Below are 22226 nucleotides of genomic sequence, written 5' to 3' on the forward strand. Positions count from 1 at the left end.
GGGCGCTTCTCGAATCTTCCAGGACCATTTTTCTTTAAAGCAGAGCAGGCTCACTGGTCCATGTTTTGATTATGTAGATCTTTCATATTTAAATTTATTAAAAATAAAAATAAATACACAAATACGATTAGGCAATTCAACTTATAAATGTATTAAGTCCAATAAGAGTGGGACACTTGCTATATATATGAGAGAAATGCTACGGATTAGAAATCATAGTTGTAGGTTCTTAAAAAAACCTACATGTATGCTATAATCACCTGATCTAAAACTTGTTTTCTACTAAATAATGCTTGTAGATCATATCTATATCTATACGGTCTGATCAACAAAAAAAGAGTTTAACAAATTTCAAAATTTAAAGCTTCTGTTAGGTGGGAGTAGGTGCTCCAGGAGCAACCTATCATTCATATATATATATATTAGCAATTTTCAAAACTATGTCGGTCACTTTTAATGGGTATATTCTCTTTATTTAAAAAGGAAAAATAAAAGTCAAACAAAAATTTTCGAAGTAATTAAGGGCATACATGAATGTAAATCCAGACGTGTAATTTTTTGTTTGAACCTCGAATTTATGTGTGTTTGGCTGCACTTCAAACTTGGTAAAAATACCTGTTTAATTACACGCGCGTTTGCTCCCTCTCTCTCTCATTTGAGTATGTAACAATATTATCAGTATCGGTGCATCATATCCTGTATTGACCGATATGCATCATATCGGCAGAAATACCAAAAAATATTATTTTAAAATTATTTTAATGGTTTTAACATGTGTCACGTTATGATTGACATAATATTTTTGTTATTATTTTTGGGCCGATACCGATACTGACAACATTGGTATGTTATTGACATGAATTTTATCAACTGTATTTTGTGTGCAAAGGGAACACGTATCGCTGTGTGTGGTTCCTAATATAAGATAATGCAAAGAAAGAAGTTTGTAAATCAACTACTGGATAAGATATGCATAAAAAATGTTAGTAAGCCAAGTTGTTGGCAATTATAAAAAAAGAATGCAAAATAAATCCTACACAACTATGATATTAAACAATGGTGCAATTTCGTATGCAATGGCTACCTAACAAGCCAAGAATCATGAGTCTCTACAATACCACGCTATTTTACATACAGGTTCAAGTTTTATACAATCATACATATGTACAAATGACTTATTCTTGTGTTGGGACGTTGCAGGTTCAAAACCCAGTGGTATAGTTGTATGACTGGTAGGTGCCTGCCTAACCCCAGCTTGGAACTGACCCAGTGGATGTGATTTAATGAGAACTAGATTTTGAATCACCAGAATCTGACCTGTGTGCAAGTTACAAGCCACGCAAAGATCAAAGGTTGTAAAAGTATGGATTTTTCCAACTTGAAAAGATAAGTTTTTACTTAAAAAAACGTGATCCAAGGGCATATTCCCATTAAATGGACCATGATGAAATGAGACATCCTTTAATTTTTTTTTAATAATGTTCGACTTTTTTTACTCCAAAAGAGAATACCTAACTTAACCTAAAAGCAACCACCCACTGGCACCAAGTCACACCTCGCTTTGACAATTTCTTTACGTTGAATGGTAGCATGACAATGTAAACATGCAGAGCGTTACATTCAGTAATTCAGTACAACCATCCAGAGCAATACGGCCCTCGTTTTTAACTCAAATTCACATGCATTACGGCCCCCCTCATTTTTTAACTCAATTTACATGCAATACGGCTATAATCCTCAACTCGATTCACATTCATAGGGTGCACATACAGCAAGCCCGCCACTTCTCCCACACCCCTATCGCTCATATTTTGGCTCAATTTAACGTCCATGATGCGTTAACCAACTGCATCCCATAGCCGTGGAACCCATGGCAGCCTGTTCATCGTGCTGCCGTTCATGTCAATGATAGGCACATAATACGAACCATCAACCTTCGAAACAAACACAGTTGCGCTGATGAACATCAGCCCATCGGTGGCAGCCATTCCTTCACAGGCACTAACTGGCACTGTATCAGATGCAAAAAGAGAACCCACATAAAAATGGCCAATCCAATACCCACAAATACTGAAATGTTTCCTGATTTGTGCAACAGACTTCATATTATCAGAACAGAGCAAATTAAGTACCAGAAGGCTACCTTATCAACTGGTTACTGCAATTTCATTACCTGATGAACACTAGATCACAATTACGTAATCAAAGACAATTTTGAAATTTATGAACTACACAAACCTAGTTGGAACAAAGCTGCACATGACGTGGCCATCGTTGCCCATAGACATCTTTTTTATGATACTGCCTGTCCCATGACCAGGGAACATCTGAGAAATAATGGAACATGAAGTCAGCCTACAAAATTTGGAAGGGACTCAGAAAGACATACAAATACTAACAAACCTTCGCTAGTGTATGGCACAGGAGGAAGTTGATATGGCACTGGCAAGCATATAAATTCAGATGAAAAAAGTGCATTCTTGCTGCCTTCCCAGCAAAGAGTGACAAGTTTTGTTTTTCCTTCTCCTTTCGGTGAGGCACCCTGTTCCCTCTGCACAGTCTTATAAGGCAACTCGTTTAGGATAAGAAAATCAAACTATAGGCAATCTCTCATATATAACAACAGCATCAAAACAAACAGAACTAAATGGAATTTAAAATTCAAAGTTCAAACACCAAAGGCAAAACCTGGTACCTGCATGAGCCTGACACCATCTGTACACGAAAATTGAGAACGACACTTGGAAATGGGAGATGGCAAGAATAGGACTCCAAGCTGGCCACATATAAAGTGGAAAGTTACTGAAGGTAGAAACTTCATTTTAATATTAATTTAAGAAACAGCTCAACAAAATGGATCGATCTACACATATTCCATATGCTATATGAAATGCATTAGGAACAGCACTAAGCCTAGGGGCACTTCCCTGTCTTTGGAAAGAAATGATATTTGTCACAAAATTAGGTTTTCCTAGGAAAATTATACTCGCTGACCCCAATTGTTTTGGGATGAAGGCGTAGTTGTTGTTGTTGTTGTTGTTGTTGTAGGAAAATTATACCGTCTTAAAAATATCCATGTCTTTATATGTGGAGGATCAATATGTATTCCATATATATCTTGAAGACGCAAGGGATAGGACCAAAGTTCCCTGACATTTGAAGGACAACAAGGTTTCTAACACAAAATTGGTTTGATGAGAAAAAGAACATTGAAATCTTCCCCGGTTTGTATTATATGAATAAAAATTCAGTAATTAAGTCAAGTCAGCTTAGAATTACATAATCACAGCTTTGAAAATTCTTATAGCAAATAATTCGAAGTATAATGACTTCAAAAACATTTCTGATTACAGGTAAAAAACCAGACAAAGGAGTTTTCGGAGGGTGTGTTTGAACTTTGAAAGGCTCGGGTCTCAAATGCATGGACCTGAGAATGAAACCTCCCCCATCCATTCTCAAATCCGAGAATTTGGCCCAATTTCCCTTTATAATAGAACTTCTGATCCTTGATCTGAAATCACTTGTTTGAATAGCATTGTATGTGAACATGGGCCTCCATGTTAGATCCTCAGATCTGTGACCCAAGCTCTCAAACGCACCCTAAAGGAATTCTTCAGCAAGACCAAGACATCTGGCAGTTAACATTTCCATTGTTTCTTCAGCAAGACCAAGACATCTGGCAGTAAATAAAAGATATGCTTCACAGCCGTCTGAAGGGACTCAGAAAATTTATCACAATAGTATCATCGACAAGAGAACCTTGACATCAATAAAGCAAACATGACCCACAGAGAGGAAAACGAGAAGCAGTACTAAATCACATACTGTAAGTCTGTACTGTCAAAGGCAATCTGTTTCTATTAGGTATTTTTTATTTTCATAAGGTCACATGCTTCAAAATTTATAAACGAACAATCAGCTGACTCAGGCTCAGCCAGAGCTTGATCTGTTAGGAAATAAATGCTCTGCATTAATTACAGATCTGCATGGAGGTCAATAACTCAAATAATAATGATAAACGTTTAAGACAGAACGAGACATAAAAAATCATTTTGAACAGGCATCATTTCTTTCGCTAACCAACAAATCATGTACGAATAGGGGTGACACACTCAAATCAGCCATATATTCTTGTACATTTTTTTCTAGAAGAAAGCAGAAAAAAAAACCTGTAGAGATTTCAATGCCAAAAAAGAGCATGTAAAGCTTTGGGCATTTAGTAGTCTGTGTTCTGGAATTTACCTCGTAAGAACGTATCATAAGTTGGGATCCATTCTTTTGCAATGCACCCCACGCAGCTTTGCTGAGATTTGCTGAAGTTAGGAGAAACCAACTGCAGATAAAGCATCACTTTTTTTTAATTTACAATCACCATGATATAAAATTGTGCTCAAACACCTCCAGAAAAAGGAAGAAAGATACACTAATAATAGCAACAAAGAAGGATAAGGATGAGTCCATACGCTAGCTTTTGTCCACTATATCGAGTGTATGATTTGATATGAGGCATTGCACGACTGAAAGCATGAAATAAGTAATTAAGTAATGTACAGTTATCTACAGACTGTATTTCAAATTATTTAGTTCAGAAGAAAATAACATCGCATCTCTACAAATGGTTATCAATTGTTAACATAAATGAATTTTTAAATAATAGATTTATGCTGCACGTAGCACCTCCTTCCATATTTAGGTAGTTGGAGACATGGACAGTTTCCTAGAAGTGAGAGAGAGAGGCTGTTTGAGATCCCTTCACTAATCCTGATGAGGGACTTGACTGATTTCACATTCATTAGACTAGTTATTAATAGAATCAAGTATCATTATGCTCTTTGATATGAAGAAAGCAATAAGGTAATTATTTAATAAATACAAGGAACCAAGGATCCACACTAATGATCCTGGCCAAGCAAAACGAACCTGGATCTGCACCCAAATTTGGGTAAATGAGGTCCAAATCCTATCATATCCATTTAAAATAAACCAATTCAACCCGTTTTATGGCTCAACTTAGATTACAGATCCATATGATCAGAATGGGCTTTGATAATGGATATTGAAATCAAAACCAAACCATTGCCACACCTGGTGTTGGACATGATTCTCAAAACTGAAAGTTATTTAAAAGTTAAAACACGAGTTACATAGTGATGCTGAAAATTGTTTATGTTCAAAGCACCACAACTTGGACTACACTATATGAGCATTTAAATAAGAACAAATAAATTTTTAGACACAATAATCATGCATATATGCCACATACACTAGAAAAGGAACTTAAAACACGAGTTACATACCAACGACCACTATGATTAGCCTTCCATCTACACCAATACTTCTTCAGAAATGTTTTGTCTATATTCTTTTGAGGGCTTGGAAGAGCATTACCAGCAGCATAACCCTATAGAGTGAGGAGAAGATTGAAAAAAAAGATACAAGTATAGATAACCCAAATCTTATATGAATAAGATGTAGAGATGATGACTTGACAAAAACAAAAAACCAAACAAAAACCTTAAAAATTGTGATAGCTATGACACATACTAACGTTTATAACAAACCATCCTTGTAAGAGACCCTAAGAAGTCATCTACACATTGCTACATATTTCTGCAAGCATGATTGTAGAAAATAAAGATATCTTAGAAGATCTGTATATGATGTCTGATCAGGCAATTGGCAGCTAGAATTACTATAGTCAAGAACATATAGAATTAGACTCAATTACCCATTATCATATTTACAATTATCATTCCCATGAACCAATGGACATCGCTTCGTACTCCAAGTTATTTGTGTCCAAGATACAACATTTCCAAAGAATCAAAAAGATCAGGTTGGGAATGGGGTAGCTGTTGGAAACATGGCCATCAGTGCTGTCTATACCAGGTTCACAAAGTGCCCAAATAATACTACAAACTACTGCCAAAAAAATGCACAGATAAATACTTATATGAGTACATATACAGACATATCTCTGAACTTAGCTTCTTCAGTTTTCAGTGATGCAGATACTTTGTACTCCTCTCCAGCTGAAGCCTATTTTCATCTCCACTTTCCAGGTAATCATAAATGTCAACTTGGACCACGTGGCAGGATATTTCCTCTGGTTCCATTATATGTGAAGTATCACATTTTATAAGATAAGATTGGACAATGATTTCTTCCACTGAACTATATAAGATATTCAAAATGTAGGACAATGGTGCCATATGATACAATATAATAAAGCAAGAAGAAGAGAGTAAAATACATTAATCCTGATGCCATTAGGACGGAAATATATGCCTTAATCTGATATTTATTTTGTTCTTATAAGGTGGACGAGTAGAAGGAAAGAAGATACAAATCTACATAATATAGATGATAGATCTAATATGAACATAAAAGAAAGTATTATTTGGTACAGTTTTCAATTTTTCAAATGGCAGTGTATGGAGAGAGAGTTCAATTTAATGGAACACCTAAAGGATTTGGATCATACAGTTCTTTGGCAGTGCACCTTTTTGTTTTTCTTTTGACTGATGTGGAGAAGGGCTGGGGATATAATTACTTCTCTCTCTTTTTATAGCCAACATGTGTACCCAAGCCTTCTAGTCCCTTGAAGCAGTCATGAACAACTTGCTGTTACTAGGCCTACCAATAAGGTTCAATAGAACAGTTCGGATGCATTCTGCACCTCCGTGTGAGTGTTTGTGGCCACAGAGAGAGAGAGAGAGAGAGAGAGAGAGAGAGAGAGAGAGAGAGAGAGAGAGAGAGAGAGCAAACTAGTGCTCCAATTTGTGGGAGACTAAAGGCCTATAGAATACCAATTTTTCATTCATGACATCTGTATTGCAAAACCTATAAATATATGAATATACGAGTTATTGTAATTTTATTAACAAAATGCAATGTTTCTGTTACAGCCCGCCATGTAAGCCTGTGACAGTTTCAATCTACAACCTAAAAGAAAGCCTAAAATCACACTACCCATTGGTTGTCAAACACCTATTTGGAGAGTCCAAAATTTTCCACCACCCCACAAACCAAAAACTGGAGTTCTGGAGTGTACGAAGTGAGAGTGTCACATTTGACAGACAGATGTTGGACATCGCTGCCACCGACTGTTCAGGACTATTCAGTAACTAAAGCATATGAAGGGATAGCACTCTACACCAGAGTTACCGGAAGCGCCTAGGTGCATGGGGAAGCGTGCTTCCCCAAAGCGCGTTTCGGAAGCGCGAAACATTGCGGTTCCGAAACGTGCAGGGAAGCGCGCTTCCCAAAAATGGGAAACACGCTTCCCATTTATGGGAAGCGCACTTCCCCCACGCTTCCGCATTTTTTTCAAATTTTATATTTTTTTTTCGCTTCCCCCTCGCTTCCTAGGTCGCTTCCGAGACGGTTCATAATTTTCTTCTAAGTCATCCCACGCTTCCCGCTTCCTAAGTTTTTGAAAGTGCCTCGCTTCCCGCTTCCTATATCGCTTCCCGCTCCCGCTTCCTCGACTGGTAACTCTACTCTACACCATCCAGTTGCCATCTACTCAGAGAGACGTGCCAATTGAGATTCACGTACAATACCTGTATAGCTAAATAAAGTGATAGCTATGTCACATAGGTGCGAGTGCAGGTGCGGTGATGCAACACTTTAAAAAAAATTGGGTGTGGGGTATATATATATATATATATATATATATATATATATATATATATATATATATATATATAGAGAGAGAGAGAGAGAGAGAGTTTGGGTCTATATTAAGATCTACACTTGATCCAGACCCACCTTTTTTAATAAAAAGGTAGGGGGGCACGAAACCCCTTTTTCTCTCTCTCTCGGGTGGGGGCACGAAACCTCTCTCTCTCTCTCTCTCTCGGGTGGGGGGATGAAACCGCCCTTCTCTCTCTCTCTCTCTTAAGTGGAGGCACAAACCCCCCCCTCTTTCTCTCTTAAGTGGGTTTCAACCGAAAGAGCATCCCCTCCCTGTTTCTCTCTGACCGACTGATGAACGGGAAGAAGAAGAAGAAGAAGAAGCGGAGGAGGAGGTAGCTGCTCACCGGTATGCTCTCTCTTCTCCTTCTCTTCCTCTTTTGTCTTCTTCCCTCTCCTGTTCCTCTTTCTTTCATTTTTTTTTTCTTCTTCCTCTTCCTCTTTCATCTCATAAGTCCTTTTTCTTCTTCCTCCCTGTTTCATCGACATAAATAAAAAGCTCATGATTTTTTAATGGTCCAAAACGGACTCGGTCAAAGTTGATCGAGTCCATTTTGGACAAATATAACCTTAAGTGTGGGTTGACCGCATCGAGTGCCGCACCTGTGTCACGTCACGTCGACGTGGGTGCCGCACCCAGTTTAGCGAGTCCCTGTGACATAGAGTGACACTTATTTTTGTCTTGATGATTACAAATATTTTTTCTTGGTCTTGTTAAAATGTATTATGTATATGGCATTCGTGCTATATATATATATATATATATATATATATATATATATATATATATATATATATATATATATATATCACTGTGTATGTAAACTGAAATACTTATCAAGGGTATTTCAGTAATTTCCTTGTGTGATAGGTGTCAGTCCACTAGGGACTGACGACTTTTGTTTCTTATTTTCTTTTTTATCTCTTTATTTTATTTTGTATCTTTGACTGATGTAAAAGGTGTTAGGAGTCGTTGGACCAGCCCCTTAAGCATGGGAGCTCTCTTGTATTTGTAATGCTTGTTGTCAAGCACATTTGAATAAAAGCCTTCCTTTCCAAAAAAAAAAACTTTTTCTTCTTCTAAACCATTTGAATTAGTGCACTTGGATGTATGAGAACTTTCTCTTATTTTATCTAAAGATGGTTTCTCAAATAATATATTCCGAAATTTACTAGAAGAGGCAGCTAACTAATTAGGGATTTTATAAGAGTCCATTAGAAGCCTTAGAAAGAGTAGAAGTTGGAAAAATTTAGAATTCTATGGAATTAGGAAAGAATTGGAAAAGTCTAATCATGAATATACTTTCTTAGGCAAAAAAATGAGGTTTTTGAGAATTTTAAAAAATTCCATAACTTTATTAAAAACCAATTTGAAAAAAAAAATTGTATCTTTCGCTCCGACTTTGGGGGAGAATTTATGTCAAATGATTTCAAAACATATTTTGAAAATAATGGAATTATTCATCAAAGATCATGTACCTATACTCATCAACAAAATGGATTAGCTGATAGAAAACATAGACACATAAATGAAACAACTATAACTCTTTTAATTGTAAAAGATGTTCCAAAACATTCTTGGGTTGAAGCATTCTTGACGACCGTATATTTTATCAACCGACCGTCATCTAAGCTTCAAAACAACTCTTCTTATCAAAAACTTTTTAAAATTTCTCCCGATTATCTCATATTAAGACCTTTTAGATGAAAATGTTTTGTTCTCATCAACAAAAATGATAAAATCTCTCCCAAAGCCATATCGTGTGCTTTCTTTGGATATGGAAAAACTCAGAAAGAGTTTAGATGTTTTGATTTGAAAAATGGCAAACTATATATATATAAAAATGCTTGCTTTATAGAAAATGAAAGTTTTTTTCAAAATGTGCTTAAGAAAGACAGAGTATTTCTTTTTACTTGAATTATTGCCTCAAAATAGGGATGATTTTTCGTATGAAAATGATAGAGATGAAGAGCCTCAAACAAATCAAGATCGTGAAAACATTGAAACTGGAGGACCTAGCATAATTCAATATAAAAGACGTGAAAATAAGTCAACCAAATGCCTTAGAAAGGTACTCTACCTTAGAAAATCAACAATCCGAACGAGTCAGAAGATCAAATAGGACTTCTAGACCCCTTGATATATTTGTCGTATATGAATCCTTTTCACCACAATATAAGGCTTGTTTAGCTACAATTTTGGCCTATTTTAAACCTACCACATATAAACAAGCAAAGGAATATCGTGAATGGGTAAAAGCTATGAATGAAGAATTATGAGCACTCGAAAAATTTATGCCTTGGGAAATATTTGATTCACCTAAAGGTAATATACCTATAGGTTGTAGATGGGTGTATAAAATCACAACTAAGAGTGATGAAACTCTAGAAAGAAATAAGGTTAGGTTAAGTTGTTAAAGAGACCCTTATTGTTGTTGTTGCTATTAGAATGACCTATATACCAAATGAATGTAAAAAATGCATTTTTAAATGAAGATTTAATAGAACAAGTTTATATGGATTCACCTTCCGGATATAAAGTCTCCTTTGATAAGGTACTTCGATTGGGAAAAGCTCTTTATAGTTTGAAACAGACACCTAAAGCCTGATATGATTGCTTTAATTCTGTTATGCTAAAGTTTGGTTTTAAATCTTGTTATACTGATATATGGATTGTTATACTTCTCCTTTATGTTGATGATAAGATCATTACAGGTGTAAGGAGTAAAGTATATTAAATATATTCTTAAAAAATATTTTGAAATGATTGATTTTGGATTTCTTAGATTTTTTCTTGGAATTGAGATTGCTTACTTTCCTAGGGGATATTTGCTTTCTCAAACCAAGTTTGCTAATGGTATTATTGACAGGTCAAGCATTACTGATGAAAAAATGAGTGAACACACCTGAAGTTATTAATGCCAAGATGAAGATTGACAATGGGACAACTCTGGATGATCCTACTCCATATCGCCAAATGATTGGCACCCTAACTTATTTAACTATTATTAAGCTTGATATTGCGCATGCAGTTCATATTGCTAACCAATTTCAACATTCTCCCACCACAGTTCACATAAGCGCTCTGATGAGAATTGTAAGATATTTACAAACAATTACCTCAAAAAGTCTTTTATTATCCTCCTTTTTCTCCCTTGAGTTAATTGCTTATCCTGACCTAAATTGGGGAGGAGATTCAAATGACCGACGTTGAACTATTGGCTTTTGTGTTTTTTTAAGTAATTCTCTGGTATCGTGGAAGTGTAAAAAACAACAAAAAGTATCTTTATCATCCACAGAAGCAGAGTACCATGTAATGACTACGACAACATCAAAAAATTGTTTGGTTGCGAAGATTACTTGAAGACGTGAGCATTCATCTTCATACACCTTTTAGACCATGTTGTGATAATAAAAGTGCAATATACATAGCTGACAACTGTCATACAGACTCTTCTAACAGGGCCCCACACCCGCGTCGCACCTGCACCCAGGCGGGTGTGACACTTGGACACAACTTCCTTTGTGTTAGGTGAAGTCAACCATATTGAGGTCCATTTCTATCCAAAAGTAAAGTCCATTTTTATCTATATATATAATACCCTCCCTGCACCCCCGCACGCAAGTTTTTTTAAAGTGCCGCATCGCCGCACCCGCACCTGTACCGGCATCCGCACCTATGTGACATAGGCTGACAACCATACATTCCATGAAAGAACCAAGCATATTGAAATGGACTAGCACTATGTGCATGAAGAATTTTTGAAGCACACCATCACTCAAACTTATGTTACCTCCAATTATTAACTAGCAGGTGCTTCCGTCACTTCGATTTTATTTTCTTCTTGACAAACTTTCGGTGATAACACCGTAAGTTTGAGGGGGGGGGCTGTTAAAATGTAGTGTATATGACATTTGTGTTATATATATATATTTCATTATGTATGTAAATTGAAATACCCATCTGGGGTATTTCAATCATTTCCGTGTAATAAGTGTCAATCCACTAGGGACTAGCAACTTTTGTTTCTTATTTTTTTTTATCTTTATATTTTATTTTGTATCTTCGACTGTAATAGGTGTTGGGAGCTGGTCCAACTAGCTGTTGGATCAGCCCCAACGGCTAGAAATCTAGCTGTTGGGGCTGGCCCAATAGCTAGTTGGGCCAGCCCCTTAAGCATGGGAGTGCCTATTTAAAGGCACTCCCTCTCTTGTATTTGTAATGCTTGTTGCCAAGCATATCCGAATAAAAGCTTTATTATTTTTTGTGTTCTTACTCTCTTTTGAGAGATTGTGTGTTGTCCCTTAGTGGCTCTTTACATTTGGCCCATTAGAGGCTTTTGTACTTGTGAGTGTGCATCTTTGTAGCCACCTGTGGCAGTATATTTGTGTACTTTTTGTTTCGTTACAGGTCTCACACAGTGAAATAACCAATAAAAAAGCAGGAAAATCAGGATGTATGGAAGTCCATCAGAGATATGGGCCAAGAACAGAGCAGACCATGTTCCAGGATGGTGGTGACTCTGGTGAGGGGCAGACTGGACAGTCCATCAAAAGATATTTTATCAATTATAATTACATTGAGAAAGAGGCACTGTTGATATGTTACTTGAAGCTGTCAAATTTTGTGGAACGAGGTTTAAGTTTGGAAGATCGAGGAGAAAGAACACAGGAGGAAAAGGACCCTCTCAAGGTATTGGTCTTCTGTCCTTTGTTTTGTTTTCCATAACCAAACTTTGATATGTTTCCACAGCTTCACGGCTTCAAAGAAATGAGGCAGACTTCATCCTTTTGTCTCCAGCACAACCAGGTGGTCGATATATTGATGGAAGGACGGTAATTGGACCAGAACATAGTGATTAAAAATCCACTAGCTTAATAACCCAGCACAGGTTTCAATCTCTACCTAGCCCAATAGAAAGGAGAAGTGGCAGTTGGCTATATATATTTTGTGGCCTAGTTGCACACAATAGTTAGATGTCAGAATATTGGAACTCAAATTGGAAATGCATCACATAAACACTTTATCTCCATGCAAATTGGTAAGCCATGCAACATCAAATCCTATTACCAAGTACAAAAATTGTAGCCAACCTCAAGTCAATGATTGCTTCAACCTCATCAGGCATGTCATTGCTTAGTTCTTTTCCAGCAATTTAAGAATGGAGTAACTATGCTAACTTAAAAAAGCAAAATCATTAGGGAAGTTATAATCAGGTTGAGAGAGGGGCTTGATTAAAATCCTACGCTGCCACAAACGAAACTAAAAGTGTAATCCTTTAGATTGAGAAAATAAGAACAACAATTCAGGTCAGATTACAGCAGTACACCTCAAGGGAACATCGAACATCTTCAACAGTGGGCCAGATTATTTGCACGCTTCCTGATCCCAAGGACGTTCGATCATCAGATAAACCTGAAGACATTGATGCCGCTAATTCATCCATCCATTTCTCATCGAGAGATCCAAGGGAAGAAAACTGCAGAATAATATCATGCAAAAGTTTAGAAATTTAAGCTTTTATATATGGAAAAATATAAGGTGGTTCTGTACCATGATACCATACGGTGGTACACACTCTTGTTTGCATAGATATAGCTGTTAAATTGTAATTCAAAAGACAATGTATTTTCTATATATATTTTATATATATAAAAGAAGATGCATATACATATATACATTTCATATATATGTACATGTACCCATCTACTTATATATATAAAATGTATATTTCTTTCTTGTATTAGCTGTAGGGGTATTTTAGTTATTTCTATATTTTACGCATATTCATGTTTTTTAATATGATTGTAATTCCTCCTTTTTATTTTTTTCTTATTTTTGTAATTTTTTTCATTTCTTATTTTTTCTTTTTATGTAATATTTCTGTACACAGTGAGTGGCTCACTGTGTACAGTGTTACACAGTTTAAAAGAAAGACATTGGGCTGATTCCCAACGTCTCTATTAAGAGCCATTGGGAATAGCCCAACGACTCTTTAAGTGCTTATAAATAAGGGCTATGTGAGCCCATTGAAGTTATGTATTACAGTAAGGAGTTTTCTCCTTAAGCTTATGAATACTGTGCATTTATTGCACTTCTTTTATGGTGTAAAGCTTATAAACACTGTGCATTTATTTTGTGCCCAAAGTATTTGAAGAATCAAGTTATTTGAAAACTTGATTGTTTGCAAGGATTTTTTACATGGTATCAAAACAAGGTTGGAAAAAGAAAGATCGTATGGATTCTCACTTTTCCGAGTGCCTCGAAAAGCGTGCCCTCGATTTTTTTATGATTGGAGTGGATCCGCTTGTTCATCCAATATTTTAGAAGACTCTTCTATCAAGAAAAGTCTAAAAATCCTTTACGTATTCTTTTTCATCATCTCTCCTCTCTAATGGGTGAAAAAGACTCATTTTTCTCTCGGCTTCAAACTTAACGGATCCAACTATCATGTTTGGGCCAGAAACATGGAAGCTCATATTAAAGGAAAAGGGCTTTAGGGCTATGTCTAAGGCTGAATTCCCGAACCGGAGCCAAAGATAACCTTGATGGAGAAAAGAAAAAAAAAATTCTTGAAGGCGAAGAAAGAGCCAAGGCTCTTGAAGACTACACTAAAAAGCATGAAGAATGGGAGATGAAGAATTTTAAAATTCTCTCATAGATTTTTTCATCCGTAGAAACAAGAATTAACGCCAATCTTATCAAGTTTAAGAAGGCTTTTCAAGCGTGAGAGTATCTTGAGAAGATGTACACCTCTAGAGATTTGTCCCATAAATATTACCTCCAAAAGAGTGCGCTAACTCTTAATCAAGGAGAGATGACTATAAGAGAGTATTTTGCCGAACTCTCTTCTATTTGGGATGAACTTGCTATGCTCGAACCCAAGTGGAGTGGAGAAGCCATAGAGCTTCGTCATAAACAATTGGAAGAAAATAGATTTTTTAATTTTTTGAATGAGCTTAGGCCAGAATTCGAACAAATCCGGTCTTCTCTTTTATCCGCCTTCACTTTCCCCTCTCTTAAAGATGTAATTACTAAACTAAGTGGTGAAGAGACTCGTATGGGTATAAGCAAGAACAACCCAAGTGTTCTAGCTACACCTTCCAATAATGAAGAAAATGAAGGAGTTAATGGCGTCTCAAGACCGGAGAGCAACTTAAGGACCTACATGACTCCTCACTTCAAGAATCAAAACTCAAGTGGTCAAGGAGGGAAAAAAGATTATAGCAAGCTTTTATGCCATTTTTGTAAGGAACCGAGGCATATCAAGCCTATTTGCTCAAAGTGAAAAAAGTTATTTGCCATGGCCACTACATCCCAACCTCAAAAGGAAGAGTGCTTGTCATCTTCAAATGAAGCTCTCTCATTGCAACAAATCGTAGATGCACTTCAACCTCTTCTAAAAGGGGCTATTTCCGGAGCCGCCATGTCAACCTCTTCTCCTCTCGGTAAGACCTCTTGGATTTTAGATTCAGGTGTTTCTTTTCACGTGACCCCAAGTTTTAGTTCTTTTTTCGAATACTCAAAAAATCCCTCTACATCTTTTGTTTCAACCGCGGATGAAACATCTCTTGAAGTAAAAGGAATAGGAAATTTTGAAAAACAAGGGTTCTTTATTACAAAAATCAGATTTATACCCAAATTAAACTTAAATTTGCATTCCCGTTTCTCAACTCTCGAATCATGGGTGTGATATAAAGTTTTCATCTAACCAATGTTGGATACAGGATCACCGGTCCGAGAGATTGATTGGGGAAGGCTCTAGGAAGGGCGATCTATACTATGTCGATTCCCTTCAAATTCCAAAAAACCCGTTTTGTAATGTTGTCTAACAAAAGGATATTAATGTGTGGCAGAAGAGACTTGGACATCCAAATATTGCAAAAATTTCTCATTTACCTTTTGTTAAAAGTCTATGTAAAAGTGATTTCACTTGTAACGACTGTATTCTTGGGAAAATGAAAAAATTGCCTTTTTGTCAAGGATCTATGTTTACAATAAGACCTTTTGAAATTATCCATTCGGATGTATGGGGATCGGCACCCGTCCTATCAAAAGGAGGTTTTGCATATTATGTTATTTTTGTTGACGACTACACGAGATATTGTTGAATTTATTTTCTTAAACACAAATATGAAGTTTTCTCGATTTTTAAAACCTATCATATGATGATTAAAAATCAATTTAATGGGAACCTAAAAATTTTAGAACGGACTCTGGTGGAGAATACCATTCAAGTGAATTAAAAAATTATCTTGAAAGTCATGTTATTCTTCACCAAAGATCTTGTCCGAAAACCCCGCAACAAAATGGATTAGCCAAAAGGAAGCATAAACATATAATAGAGACAACTCGAACATTACTTGTTTCTCAAAACATCCCAAAAGGTTTTTGGGCTGAAGCGACTTTAGCATCTGTCTATCTGATAAATCGACTACCTTCTAAAAACTTGAACAATATCTTGTCTTTTAAAAAATTGTATACCAAAGAACCCGACTATAGTCGGTTGAGAATTTTCGGTTGTAAATGCTTCGTTCTTACTGACAAAAATGACAAGCTCTCACCAAAAGCCATTGCCTGCGCTTTTCTTGGATATTCCGAAACCCAAAAATGGTTTTGTTGTTGTGATATTAAGAATGACAAGCTATATGTTTCCAGAAATATGAGTTTTCTGAAAAATGTTAATGGTTTAGAAAGGAGTAAACCCCTTGAAGAAAACATGGATTACTCTTTTTTATTTGAAATGTTAGCACATGATGATGATAGTGATGACGATTTCATTCATAATGATGTCAATGATAAAGAAGATGACTCTTCCCATCCACCTATCTTCCAACATAGAAATGAAGGAGCATTGAGAGATCCTATAACATATACCCATAGAGACAAAAACAGTTTTATGAGTGCAATTTAAAATTCAGTGAACCTAGTGGTTCCAATTCAACATATGATGAAAACCTACAAAAAAACTGAAAGAAGTAGAAAGATGCCTTCTAGGTTTATTTCATATGACTCGTTTACTCCTAAGCATAGAGTCTGCCTTAGCACTATTCATTCCTATATAGAACCCAAAAACTTTGAAGAAGCCAAAAAGAATGATCAATGACTGAAAACAATAGAATGTGAACTTCCAGCTCTCAACCGGGCAAAGACTTGTGAGTTTCAAGATCTTCCTAAGGGTAAGAAAAAAATAGGGTGTAAATGGATATTTAAGGTAAAAACTAAGAGCGATAGATCTCTTTAGAGATATAAGGCTCGATTAGTTGCAAAGGGATATAGTAAAAAATACGGGATTGACTATGAAGAAACTTTTGCCCCTGTGGACCGAATGGTCATTGTTCGATGTCTCATTACCGTTGCCTCAATCAACAAATGAAACATCTATCAAATGGATGTTAAAAACGCTTTCCTAAATGGTGATCTGAATGAAGAGGTATATATGAATGCTCCACCAGGAACAGAGACTCCAAAAGGGAAAGTGTTTCGCCTTCGAAAAGCATTTTATGGTTTAAAACAAACCCCTAAGGCTTGGTATGATAGATTTAACTCCGTAATGTTAGAAAATGATTTTTCTTCCTGTTTCACTGACACTGCCTTATTTGTTAGAAAAACTAATGCAGGGATTGTCATTCTGCTCTTATATGTGGATGGTATGCTTATAACCGGAAGTGATTCTAAAGAGGTTAAAAGCATAAAATCAAGGTTTTAAAACCTGTGACTCGGAATTCGATTCGTTCTTTATTGACTCGTGACTCGGCGGGTCAACTTGGTGACTCGGACCGGGTTTTGTTAATTTTTGATTTTAAAAGAAAAACAATATATAATTTGTCTCAAACCATGTTTTTAAGTAAACATATAGTCTCCAAATGTCTGTAAGAATTTAAAAACTGCAAAGAGCCATAGAGGTTTACTTGAATTTGATATCTATACAAGCACTTTGACTAATTCATGACTTGAATTAGAGGATGTGGTTACCATGAGTTCAGTCCGCTACTACCTACGGTTCCTAAAATGGCCAATCATATATGCTAGCTTGTTTTAAAAGTTTCAATTCCCCCTCTAACAAATCCAAAAATATAAAATAGGGATATATGTGCATATTGAAAGTTTACAGAATGCCCAATATCAACATAAATAAGCAATTTTCTCATGTATGAAAACTATGCAAGAAATATATTAATGACACAACTATAAAAAGACTACTAATATTTGAATATGTACAATGCGTGTTCACGTAACAAATGGATGATGAAACCTAAATGTGACTTCCTATAGGCACATTTGACCCTCCATATATAGTGAGAATCATTTCTTTAAAATATTTTGCTAGAATAAGTTGATAGCACAGGGTGAACAGTAGTTTGAATAGCATGACGATTTTATTCTATGGATTTAAATGATTTTTTATCTTTAAATGATTTTTATTTTCTTTTTTATACAAAATCTGGGGGTAACCCTTGTTAAAATATATGTACTTATATATTTCGAAACTGTAATTTGAAACTCAAAAATCAAATTTCAAACATCCCAGAACTCGCCCGAGTCAGGCCGAGTCATGCCGAGTCAGGCCAAGTCAGGCCGAGTCAAGCTTGAGTCAAGCCCGAGTTTTGGCAAACCGAGTTTGCCTTGCCGGGTTGACTCGCTGGAGGGCCGAGCCGAGTCAACTAGTTGACTCAGCGAGTTTTAAAACACTGCATAAAATAAATTTTGAATGATAGGTTTGAAATGTCTGATTTGGGATTTTTAACTTATTTTTTGGGTATTGAAGTAGCATATTCTCATAGAGGGTATTTTTTATCTCAAACTAAGTTTGCTTCTAAGATTATTGACAGATCAGGTATTACGGATGATAAGGTTTGTGAAACTCCTGCTATAGTAGGAGCCAAAATGAAAATTGATGATGGTATTCCTCTCTCCGATCCCACCCCCTACAGACAACTTGTGGGATCTTTGATGTATCTGAGTATTACTAGACCAAATATCTCTCATGCAATTCATACTGCAAGTCAGTTCCAACATACACCAACATCAGTTCACATGAGTGCCATCTTGCAGATTATAAGATACATAAAGGGCATACTAAACAAGGCAGTATTCTTATCATTTTTTTCTGAATTAAAATTGATTGCTTATAGTGACTCTGACTGGGGAGGTGACCCAAATAACCGTCACTCCACCACTGGTTTTTGTGTGTTTTTAGAAGACTCGCTAATTTCATGAAGATGTAAAAAGCAACAAAAAGTCTCTATCCTCAACAGAAGCTGAATATCGTGTCATGGCGACTACTACCATGGAAATTGTATGGATTCATCAACTATTAGAAGACATGGGGATTTCAATAGAAGGGCCCACCAAGCTATGTTGTGATAACAAAAGTGCAATATACATTACCAAAAATCATACTTTTCATGAGCAGACTAAACACATTGAGATAGACTGTCACTATATTCGGGAAGCGTATCTGAAAGGAGTTATAGATCTTTCATATGTAACTTCAAAATATCAGTTGGCAGATTTCTTCACCAAAACCTTGTGTGCTCCGCGGTTCAATTTCCTCCTTGGCAAACTTTCGATCATCTTGCCCTAAGTTTGAGGGGGGGTGTTAAATTGTAATTCAAAAGACAATGTATTTTCTATATATATTTTATATATATAAAAGAAGATAATATATATGTATATATATTTCTTTCTTGTATTAGTTGTAGGGGTATTTTAGTCATTTCTACATTTTACGCATATTCATGTTTTTGAATATGATTGTAATTCCTCCTTTTTATTTTTTTCTTATTTTTGTAATTTTTTCCATTTCTTATTTTTTCTTTTTATGTAATATTTCTGTACAACTGTGTACAGTGTACAACAATCAACGTTGGGCTGATTCCTAATGTCTCTATTAAGAGCCGTTGGGAATAGCCCAACGACTCTTTTAAGTGCTTATAAATAAGGGCTATGTGAGCCCATTGAAGTTATGTATTACAGTAAGGAATTGTCTCCTTAAGCTTATGAATACTGTGCATTTATTGCACTTCTTTTGTGGTGTAAAACTTATAAACACTGTGCATTTATCGTGTCTTGAGTATATGAAGTATCAAGTTATTTGAAAACTTGATTCTTTGCAAGGATTCTTTACGATAGCTACCAAATGGTAAATCTAACCATACAAATGTCTTTAGCATGATTTATTTAGGGTATTAGAAGGTTTTATCATGTTTCCATCTTGAGACAGTGAAAATCAACGAAATTCATGAAAATAAGGGTGGTTTAAAAATGGTATAAAACATCACATTTGAGTAAACTTTAACACATGGGAATAATAAATAGAATATGCTAAACATGATCCAATGGCTAAATTTTTCTTTTAGAGCTTAGATCTATATAAATCAAGTGCCACCATAAGCTATGGTGGTACAGTACCGCCATAGAAGCCCCCTTATATATATGCAATAATTTCTGAATGCAAAAGGATCCCAGCATTAATATAAGATCATAGTGAAAATTGAGCATGTCAAAAAACAAAAAATTTCAAAAACTTCATTGTTGTCCACAAACCTATGCCACACATAGCTCAAATACTTAGGCAACCATGCTATTAGATCATCTTATTCCTTTTCTTTCTTTTCTTGACACCCCAAGCATTTTTTACCAATGAATTGAAGGGGGGCAGACTTTCCATGAAATGACCAAGCTTTGATTTTCACCAGAGGAATCATTTTTCATTTCGATAGACAAGTTGTGCAAATGTCGAGATTTTCCCAAGATCAGATTTATCAAGAAAACCTGTAACCCTCCAAAATTTCAAACTTTCGAACCTTTCAGAAAACAAGCAAGAGACTAGAAGAAAATTTCTTTCCATTCAGAGTTTGTTTATGAAATCAGCGGAAGATAATTCTTTTGTTGAATTTAAAAAGGCAAGCTAACAACTTTGGGCACGTTAGCTAAAAGAACCAAAACTCACAATCCATGTTACTTGCAAAACACTTGGAAAAGACACTTTCATTAAAAGAAGTTCTCGAATAGTACAAAATTTGGATATCCCAAAGAAAATCCGTTACAAAACTCAAAAACGTCCAAGACGCGAGCTAAGAGCAAAAAAAAAAGAAATCTTGAAGCCATCTTGCAATCGCGCCATCGCCCGTGGTGTACTTAATCATCACCTGTACCTATAGAATGCGTTAGTTTCGCGAAAAACTAGTAGGTGCACAAGAGAGATTATAGAAAACTGAATTAAGTACATTTAATTCAGCATGCTAAGCATTTTAAAGTAGATCAACAGTTAAACAGGTAAGCAGTTCAAAGCAAGTAAGCAGTGCAACTGTCAAACGCAACATGACGATTCATTTGATCGTAAGCTGTGAACTACTACGCAACAAGCAAGTCTCATGACCCATCAACCAGTGAGAACAAACTTTATGTTTCAATATTACTGACATGCAGGTACGCGCAGGCAAAACGTAGAAACAACTGAGACTAGTTTGGGCGTCTGTTATTCCATGTATTTTCAATAACCTGAATAGCTAGTTGAGTCCGCTCCTAAGGGGCCGGCTTTAGCCGAGAGAGGATTCCCCAAAGGCAGGTACTTGACAACGGATGCATCCAACTTCTGCAGAAGTTCATGTGATCTACATCCTAGGATAATGTCTGGTAGTCCCTTCCCCTAACTCCAATGACTGAGGAGGCCGAATCTTTGCCCCTGGGGTGGTTGTTAACAACCTGTCCACTGAAGTTTTGTACCAATCCATCATCTCCCTTGACAGAAACACAAGGACGAATGAGTGCGTCATGGGTAAATTAACTGATGACTCATTCTATATGCTCTGGTCTTTTGACCAAATGAGCATCTTACTTGTGAAGGCGATCCCATTTTTATGTATTCACAGCATTGTGCATTTAACATTGTTCAAGGTAGCACGACCGTCTCATCCGATCATCGCAGTACTAGTGTGTATTGCACGACTACAAGTAATCTAGGATGAAAGGAGTATAGTTCCTCAATAGGAGCCTCAACAAAAGTGTTTCATAAAGATGTAATGTTTCTCAAACTTTACTTTTGACATTATTTATCTTTTGAAACAACCAACAACTTGTGCCACATTTGGCATGCGATTTTCTAAAATCTCATCCACTATTGTGGTATTTGCATGCCTCACATGACTCGATATCAGCCTCGATAGACAGAATACAGGTTTCTCAACAGAACCCCCCGCTAAGAAGTTTGCTCAAGCCCCAATTAGAGGTTACCTGAGATATGTCAAATAGACAAACAAAACCAACCAATCACATCCTTTCAAATACTTCAATTTGGGCAGTTTTTGATACTTTTGCGCAGCTCCCTAAATTCTCTAAGTCAACTTTACAGGACTGCTCACTCGAAAAACCAGGATCCCTGCTAGGGATCCCTCTCCTTAGACGAGGATGTATCGCTAAGCTCCCGACTCAAATCTCGTCGCTAGAGAGAGAGCGGTGAATGCCTCTTGCATCTTCCACGAAGATGCTTTTATAGCACATGCAATGAGCGAAAACTTGAGCG

General features: G+C 36.2%; 1 protein-coding gene across 3 annotated transcripts in view; it reads right to left on the bottom strand.

The window, feature by feature from the left end:
• Positions 1-1560: 1560 nt before the first annotated feature.
• Positions 1561-22226, bottom strand: part of TDP1 (tyrosyl-DNA phosphodiesterase-like protein) — a 43047-nt gene continuing 22381 nt past the window's right edge. The window contains exons 10-17 of one of the 3 annotated variants that reach the window (XM_090013493.1): positions 13029-13178; positions 5298-5401; positions 4464-4517; positions 4243-4333; positions 2696-2776; positions 2404-2560; positions 2239-2327; positions 1561-2011 (exon numbers count right to left, since the gene is read on the bottom strand). In XM_090013493.1, the coding sequence (XP_089869619.1) occupies positions 2239-2327; positions 2404-2560; positions 2696-2776; positions 4243-4333; positions 4464-4517; positions 5298-5401; positions 13029-13178 (726 nt within the window). In that variant the 3' untranslated portion in view covers positions 1561-2011. Of the gene's footprint in view, positions 2083-2238; positions 2328-2403; positions 2561-2695; positions 2777-4242; positions 4334-4463; positions 4518-5297; positions 5402-13028; positions 13179-22226 lie in introns of all 3 variants that reach the window. The other 2 variants (XM_090013494.1, XM_090013495.1) reach the window with 2 other exon arrangements.

Source organism: Nuphar pumila, chromosome 7 (assembly GCF_984573655.1).
Source record: "Nuphar pumila chromosome 7, dmNupPumi1.hap1.1, whole genome shotgun sequence".
NCBI classification, from domain to species: Eukaryota; Viridiplantae; Streptophyta; class Magnoliopsida; order Nymphaeales; family Nymphaeaceae; genus Nuphar; species Nuphar pumila.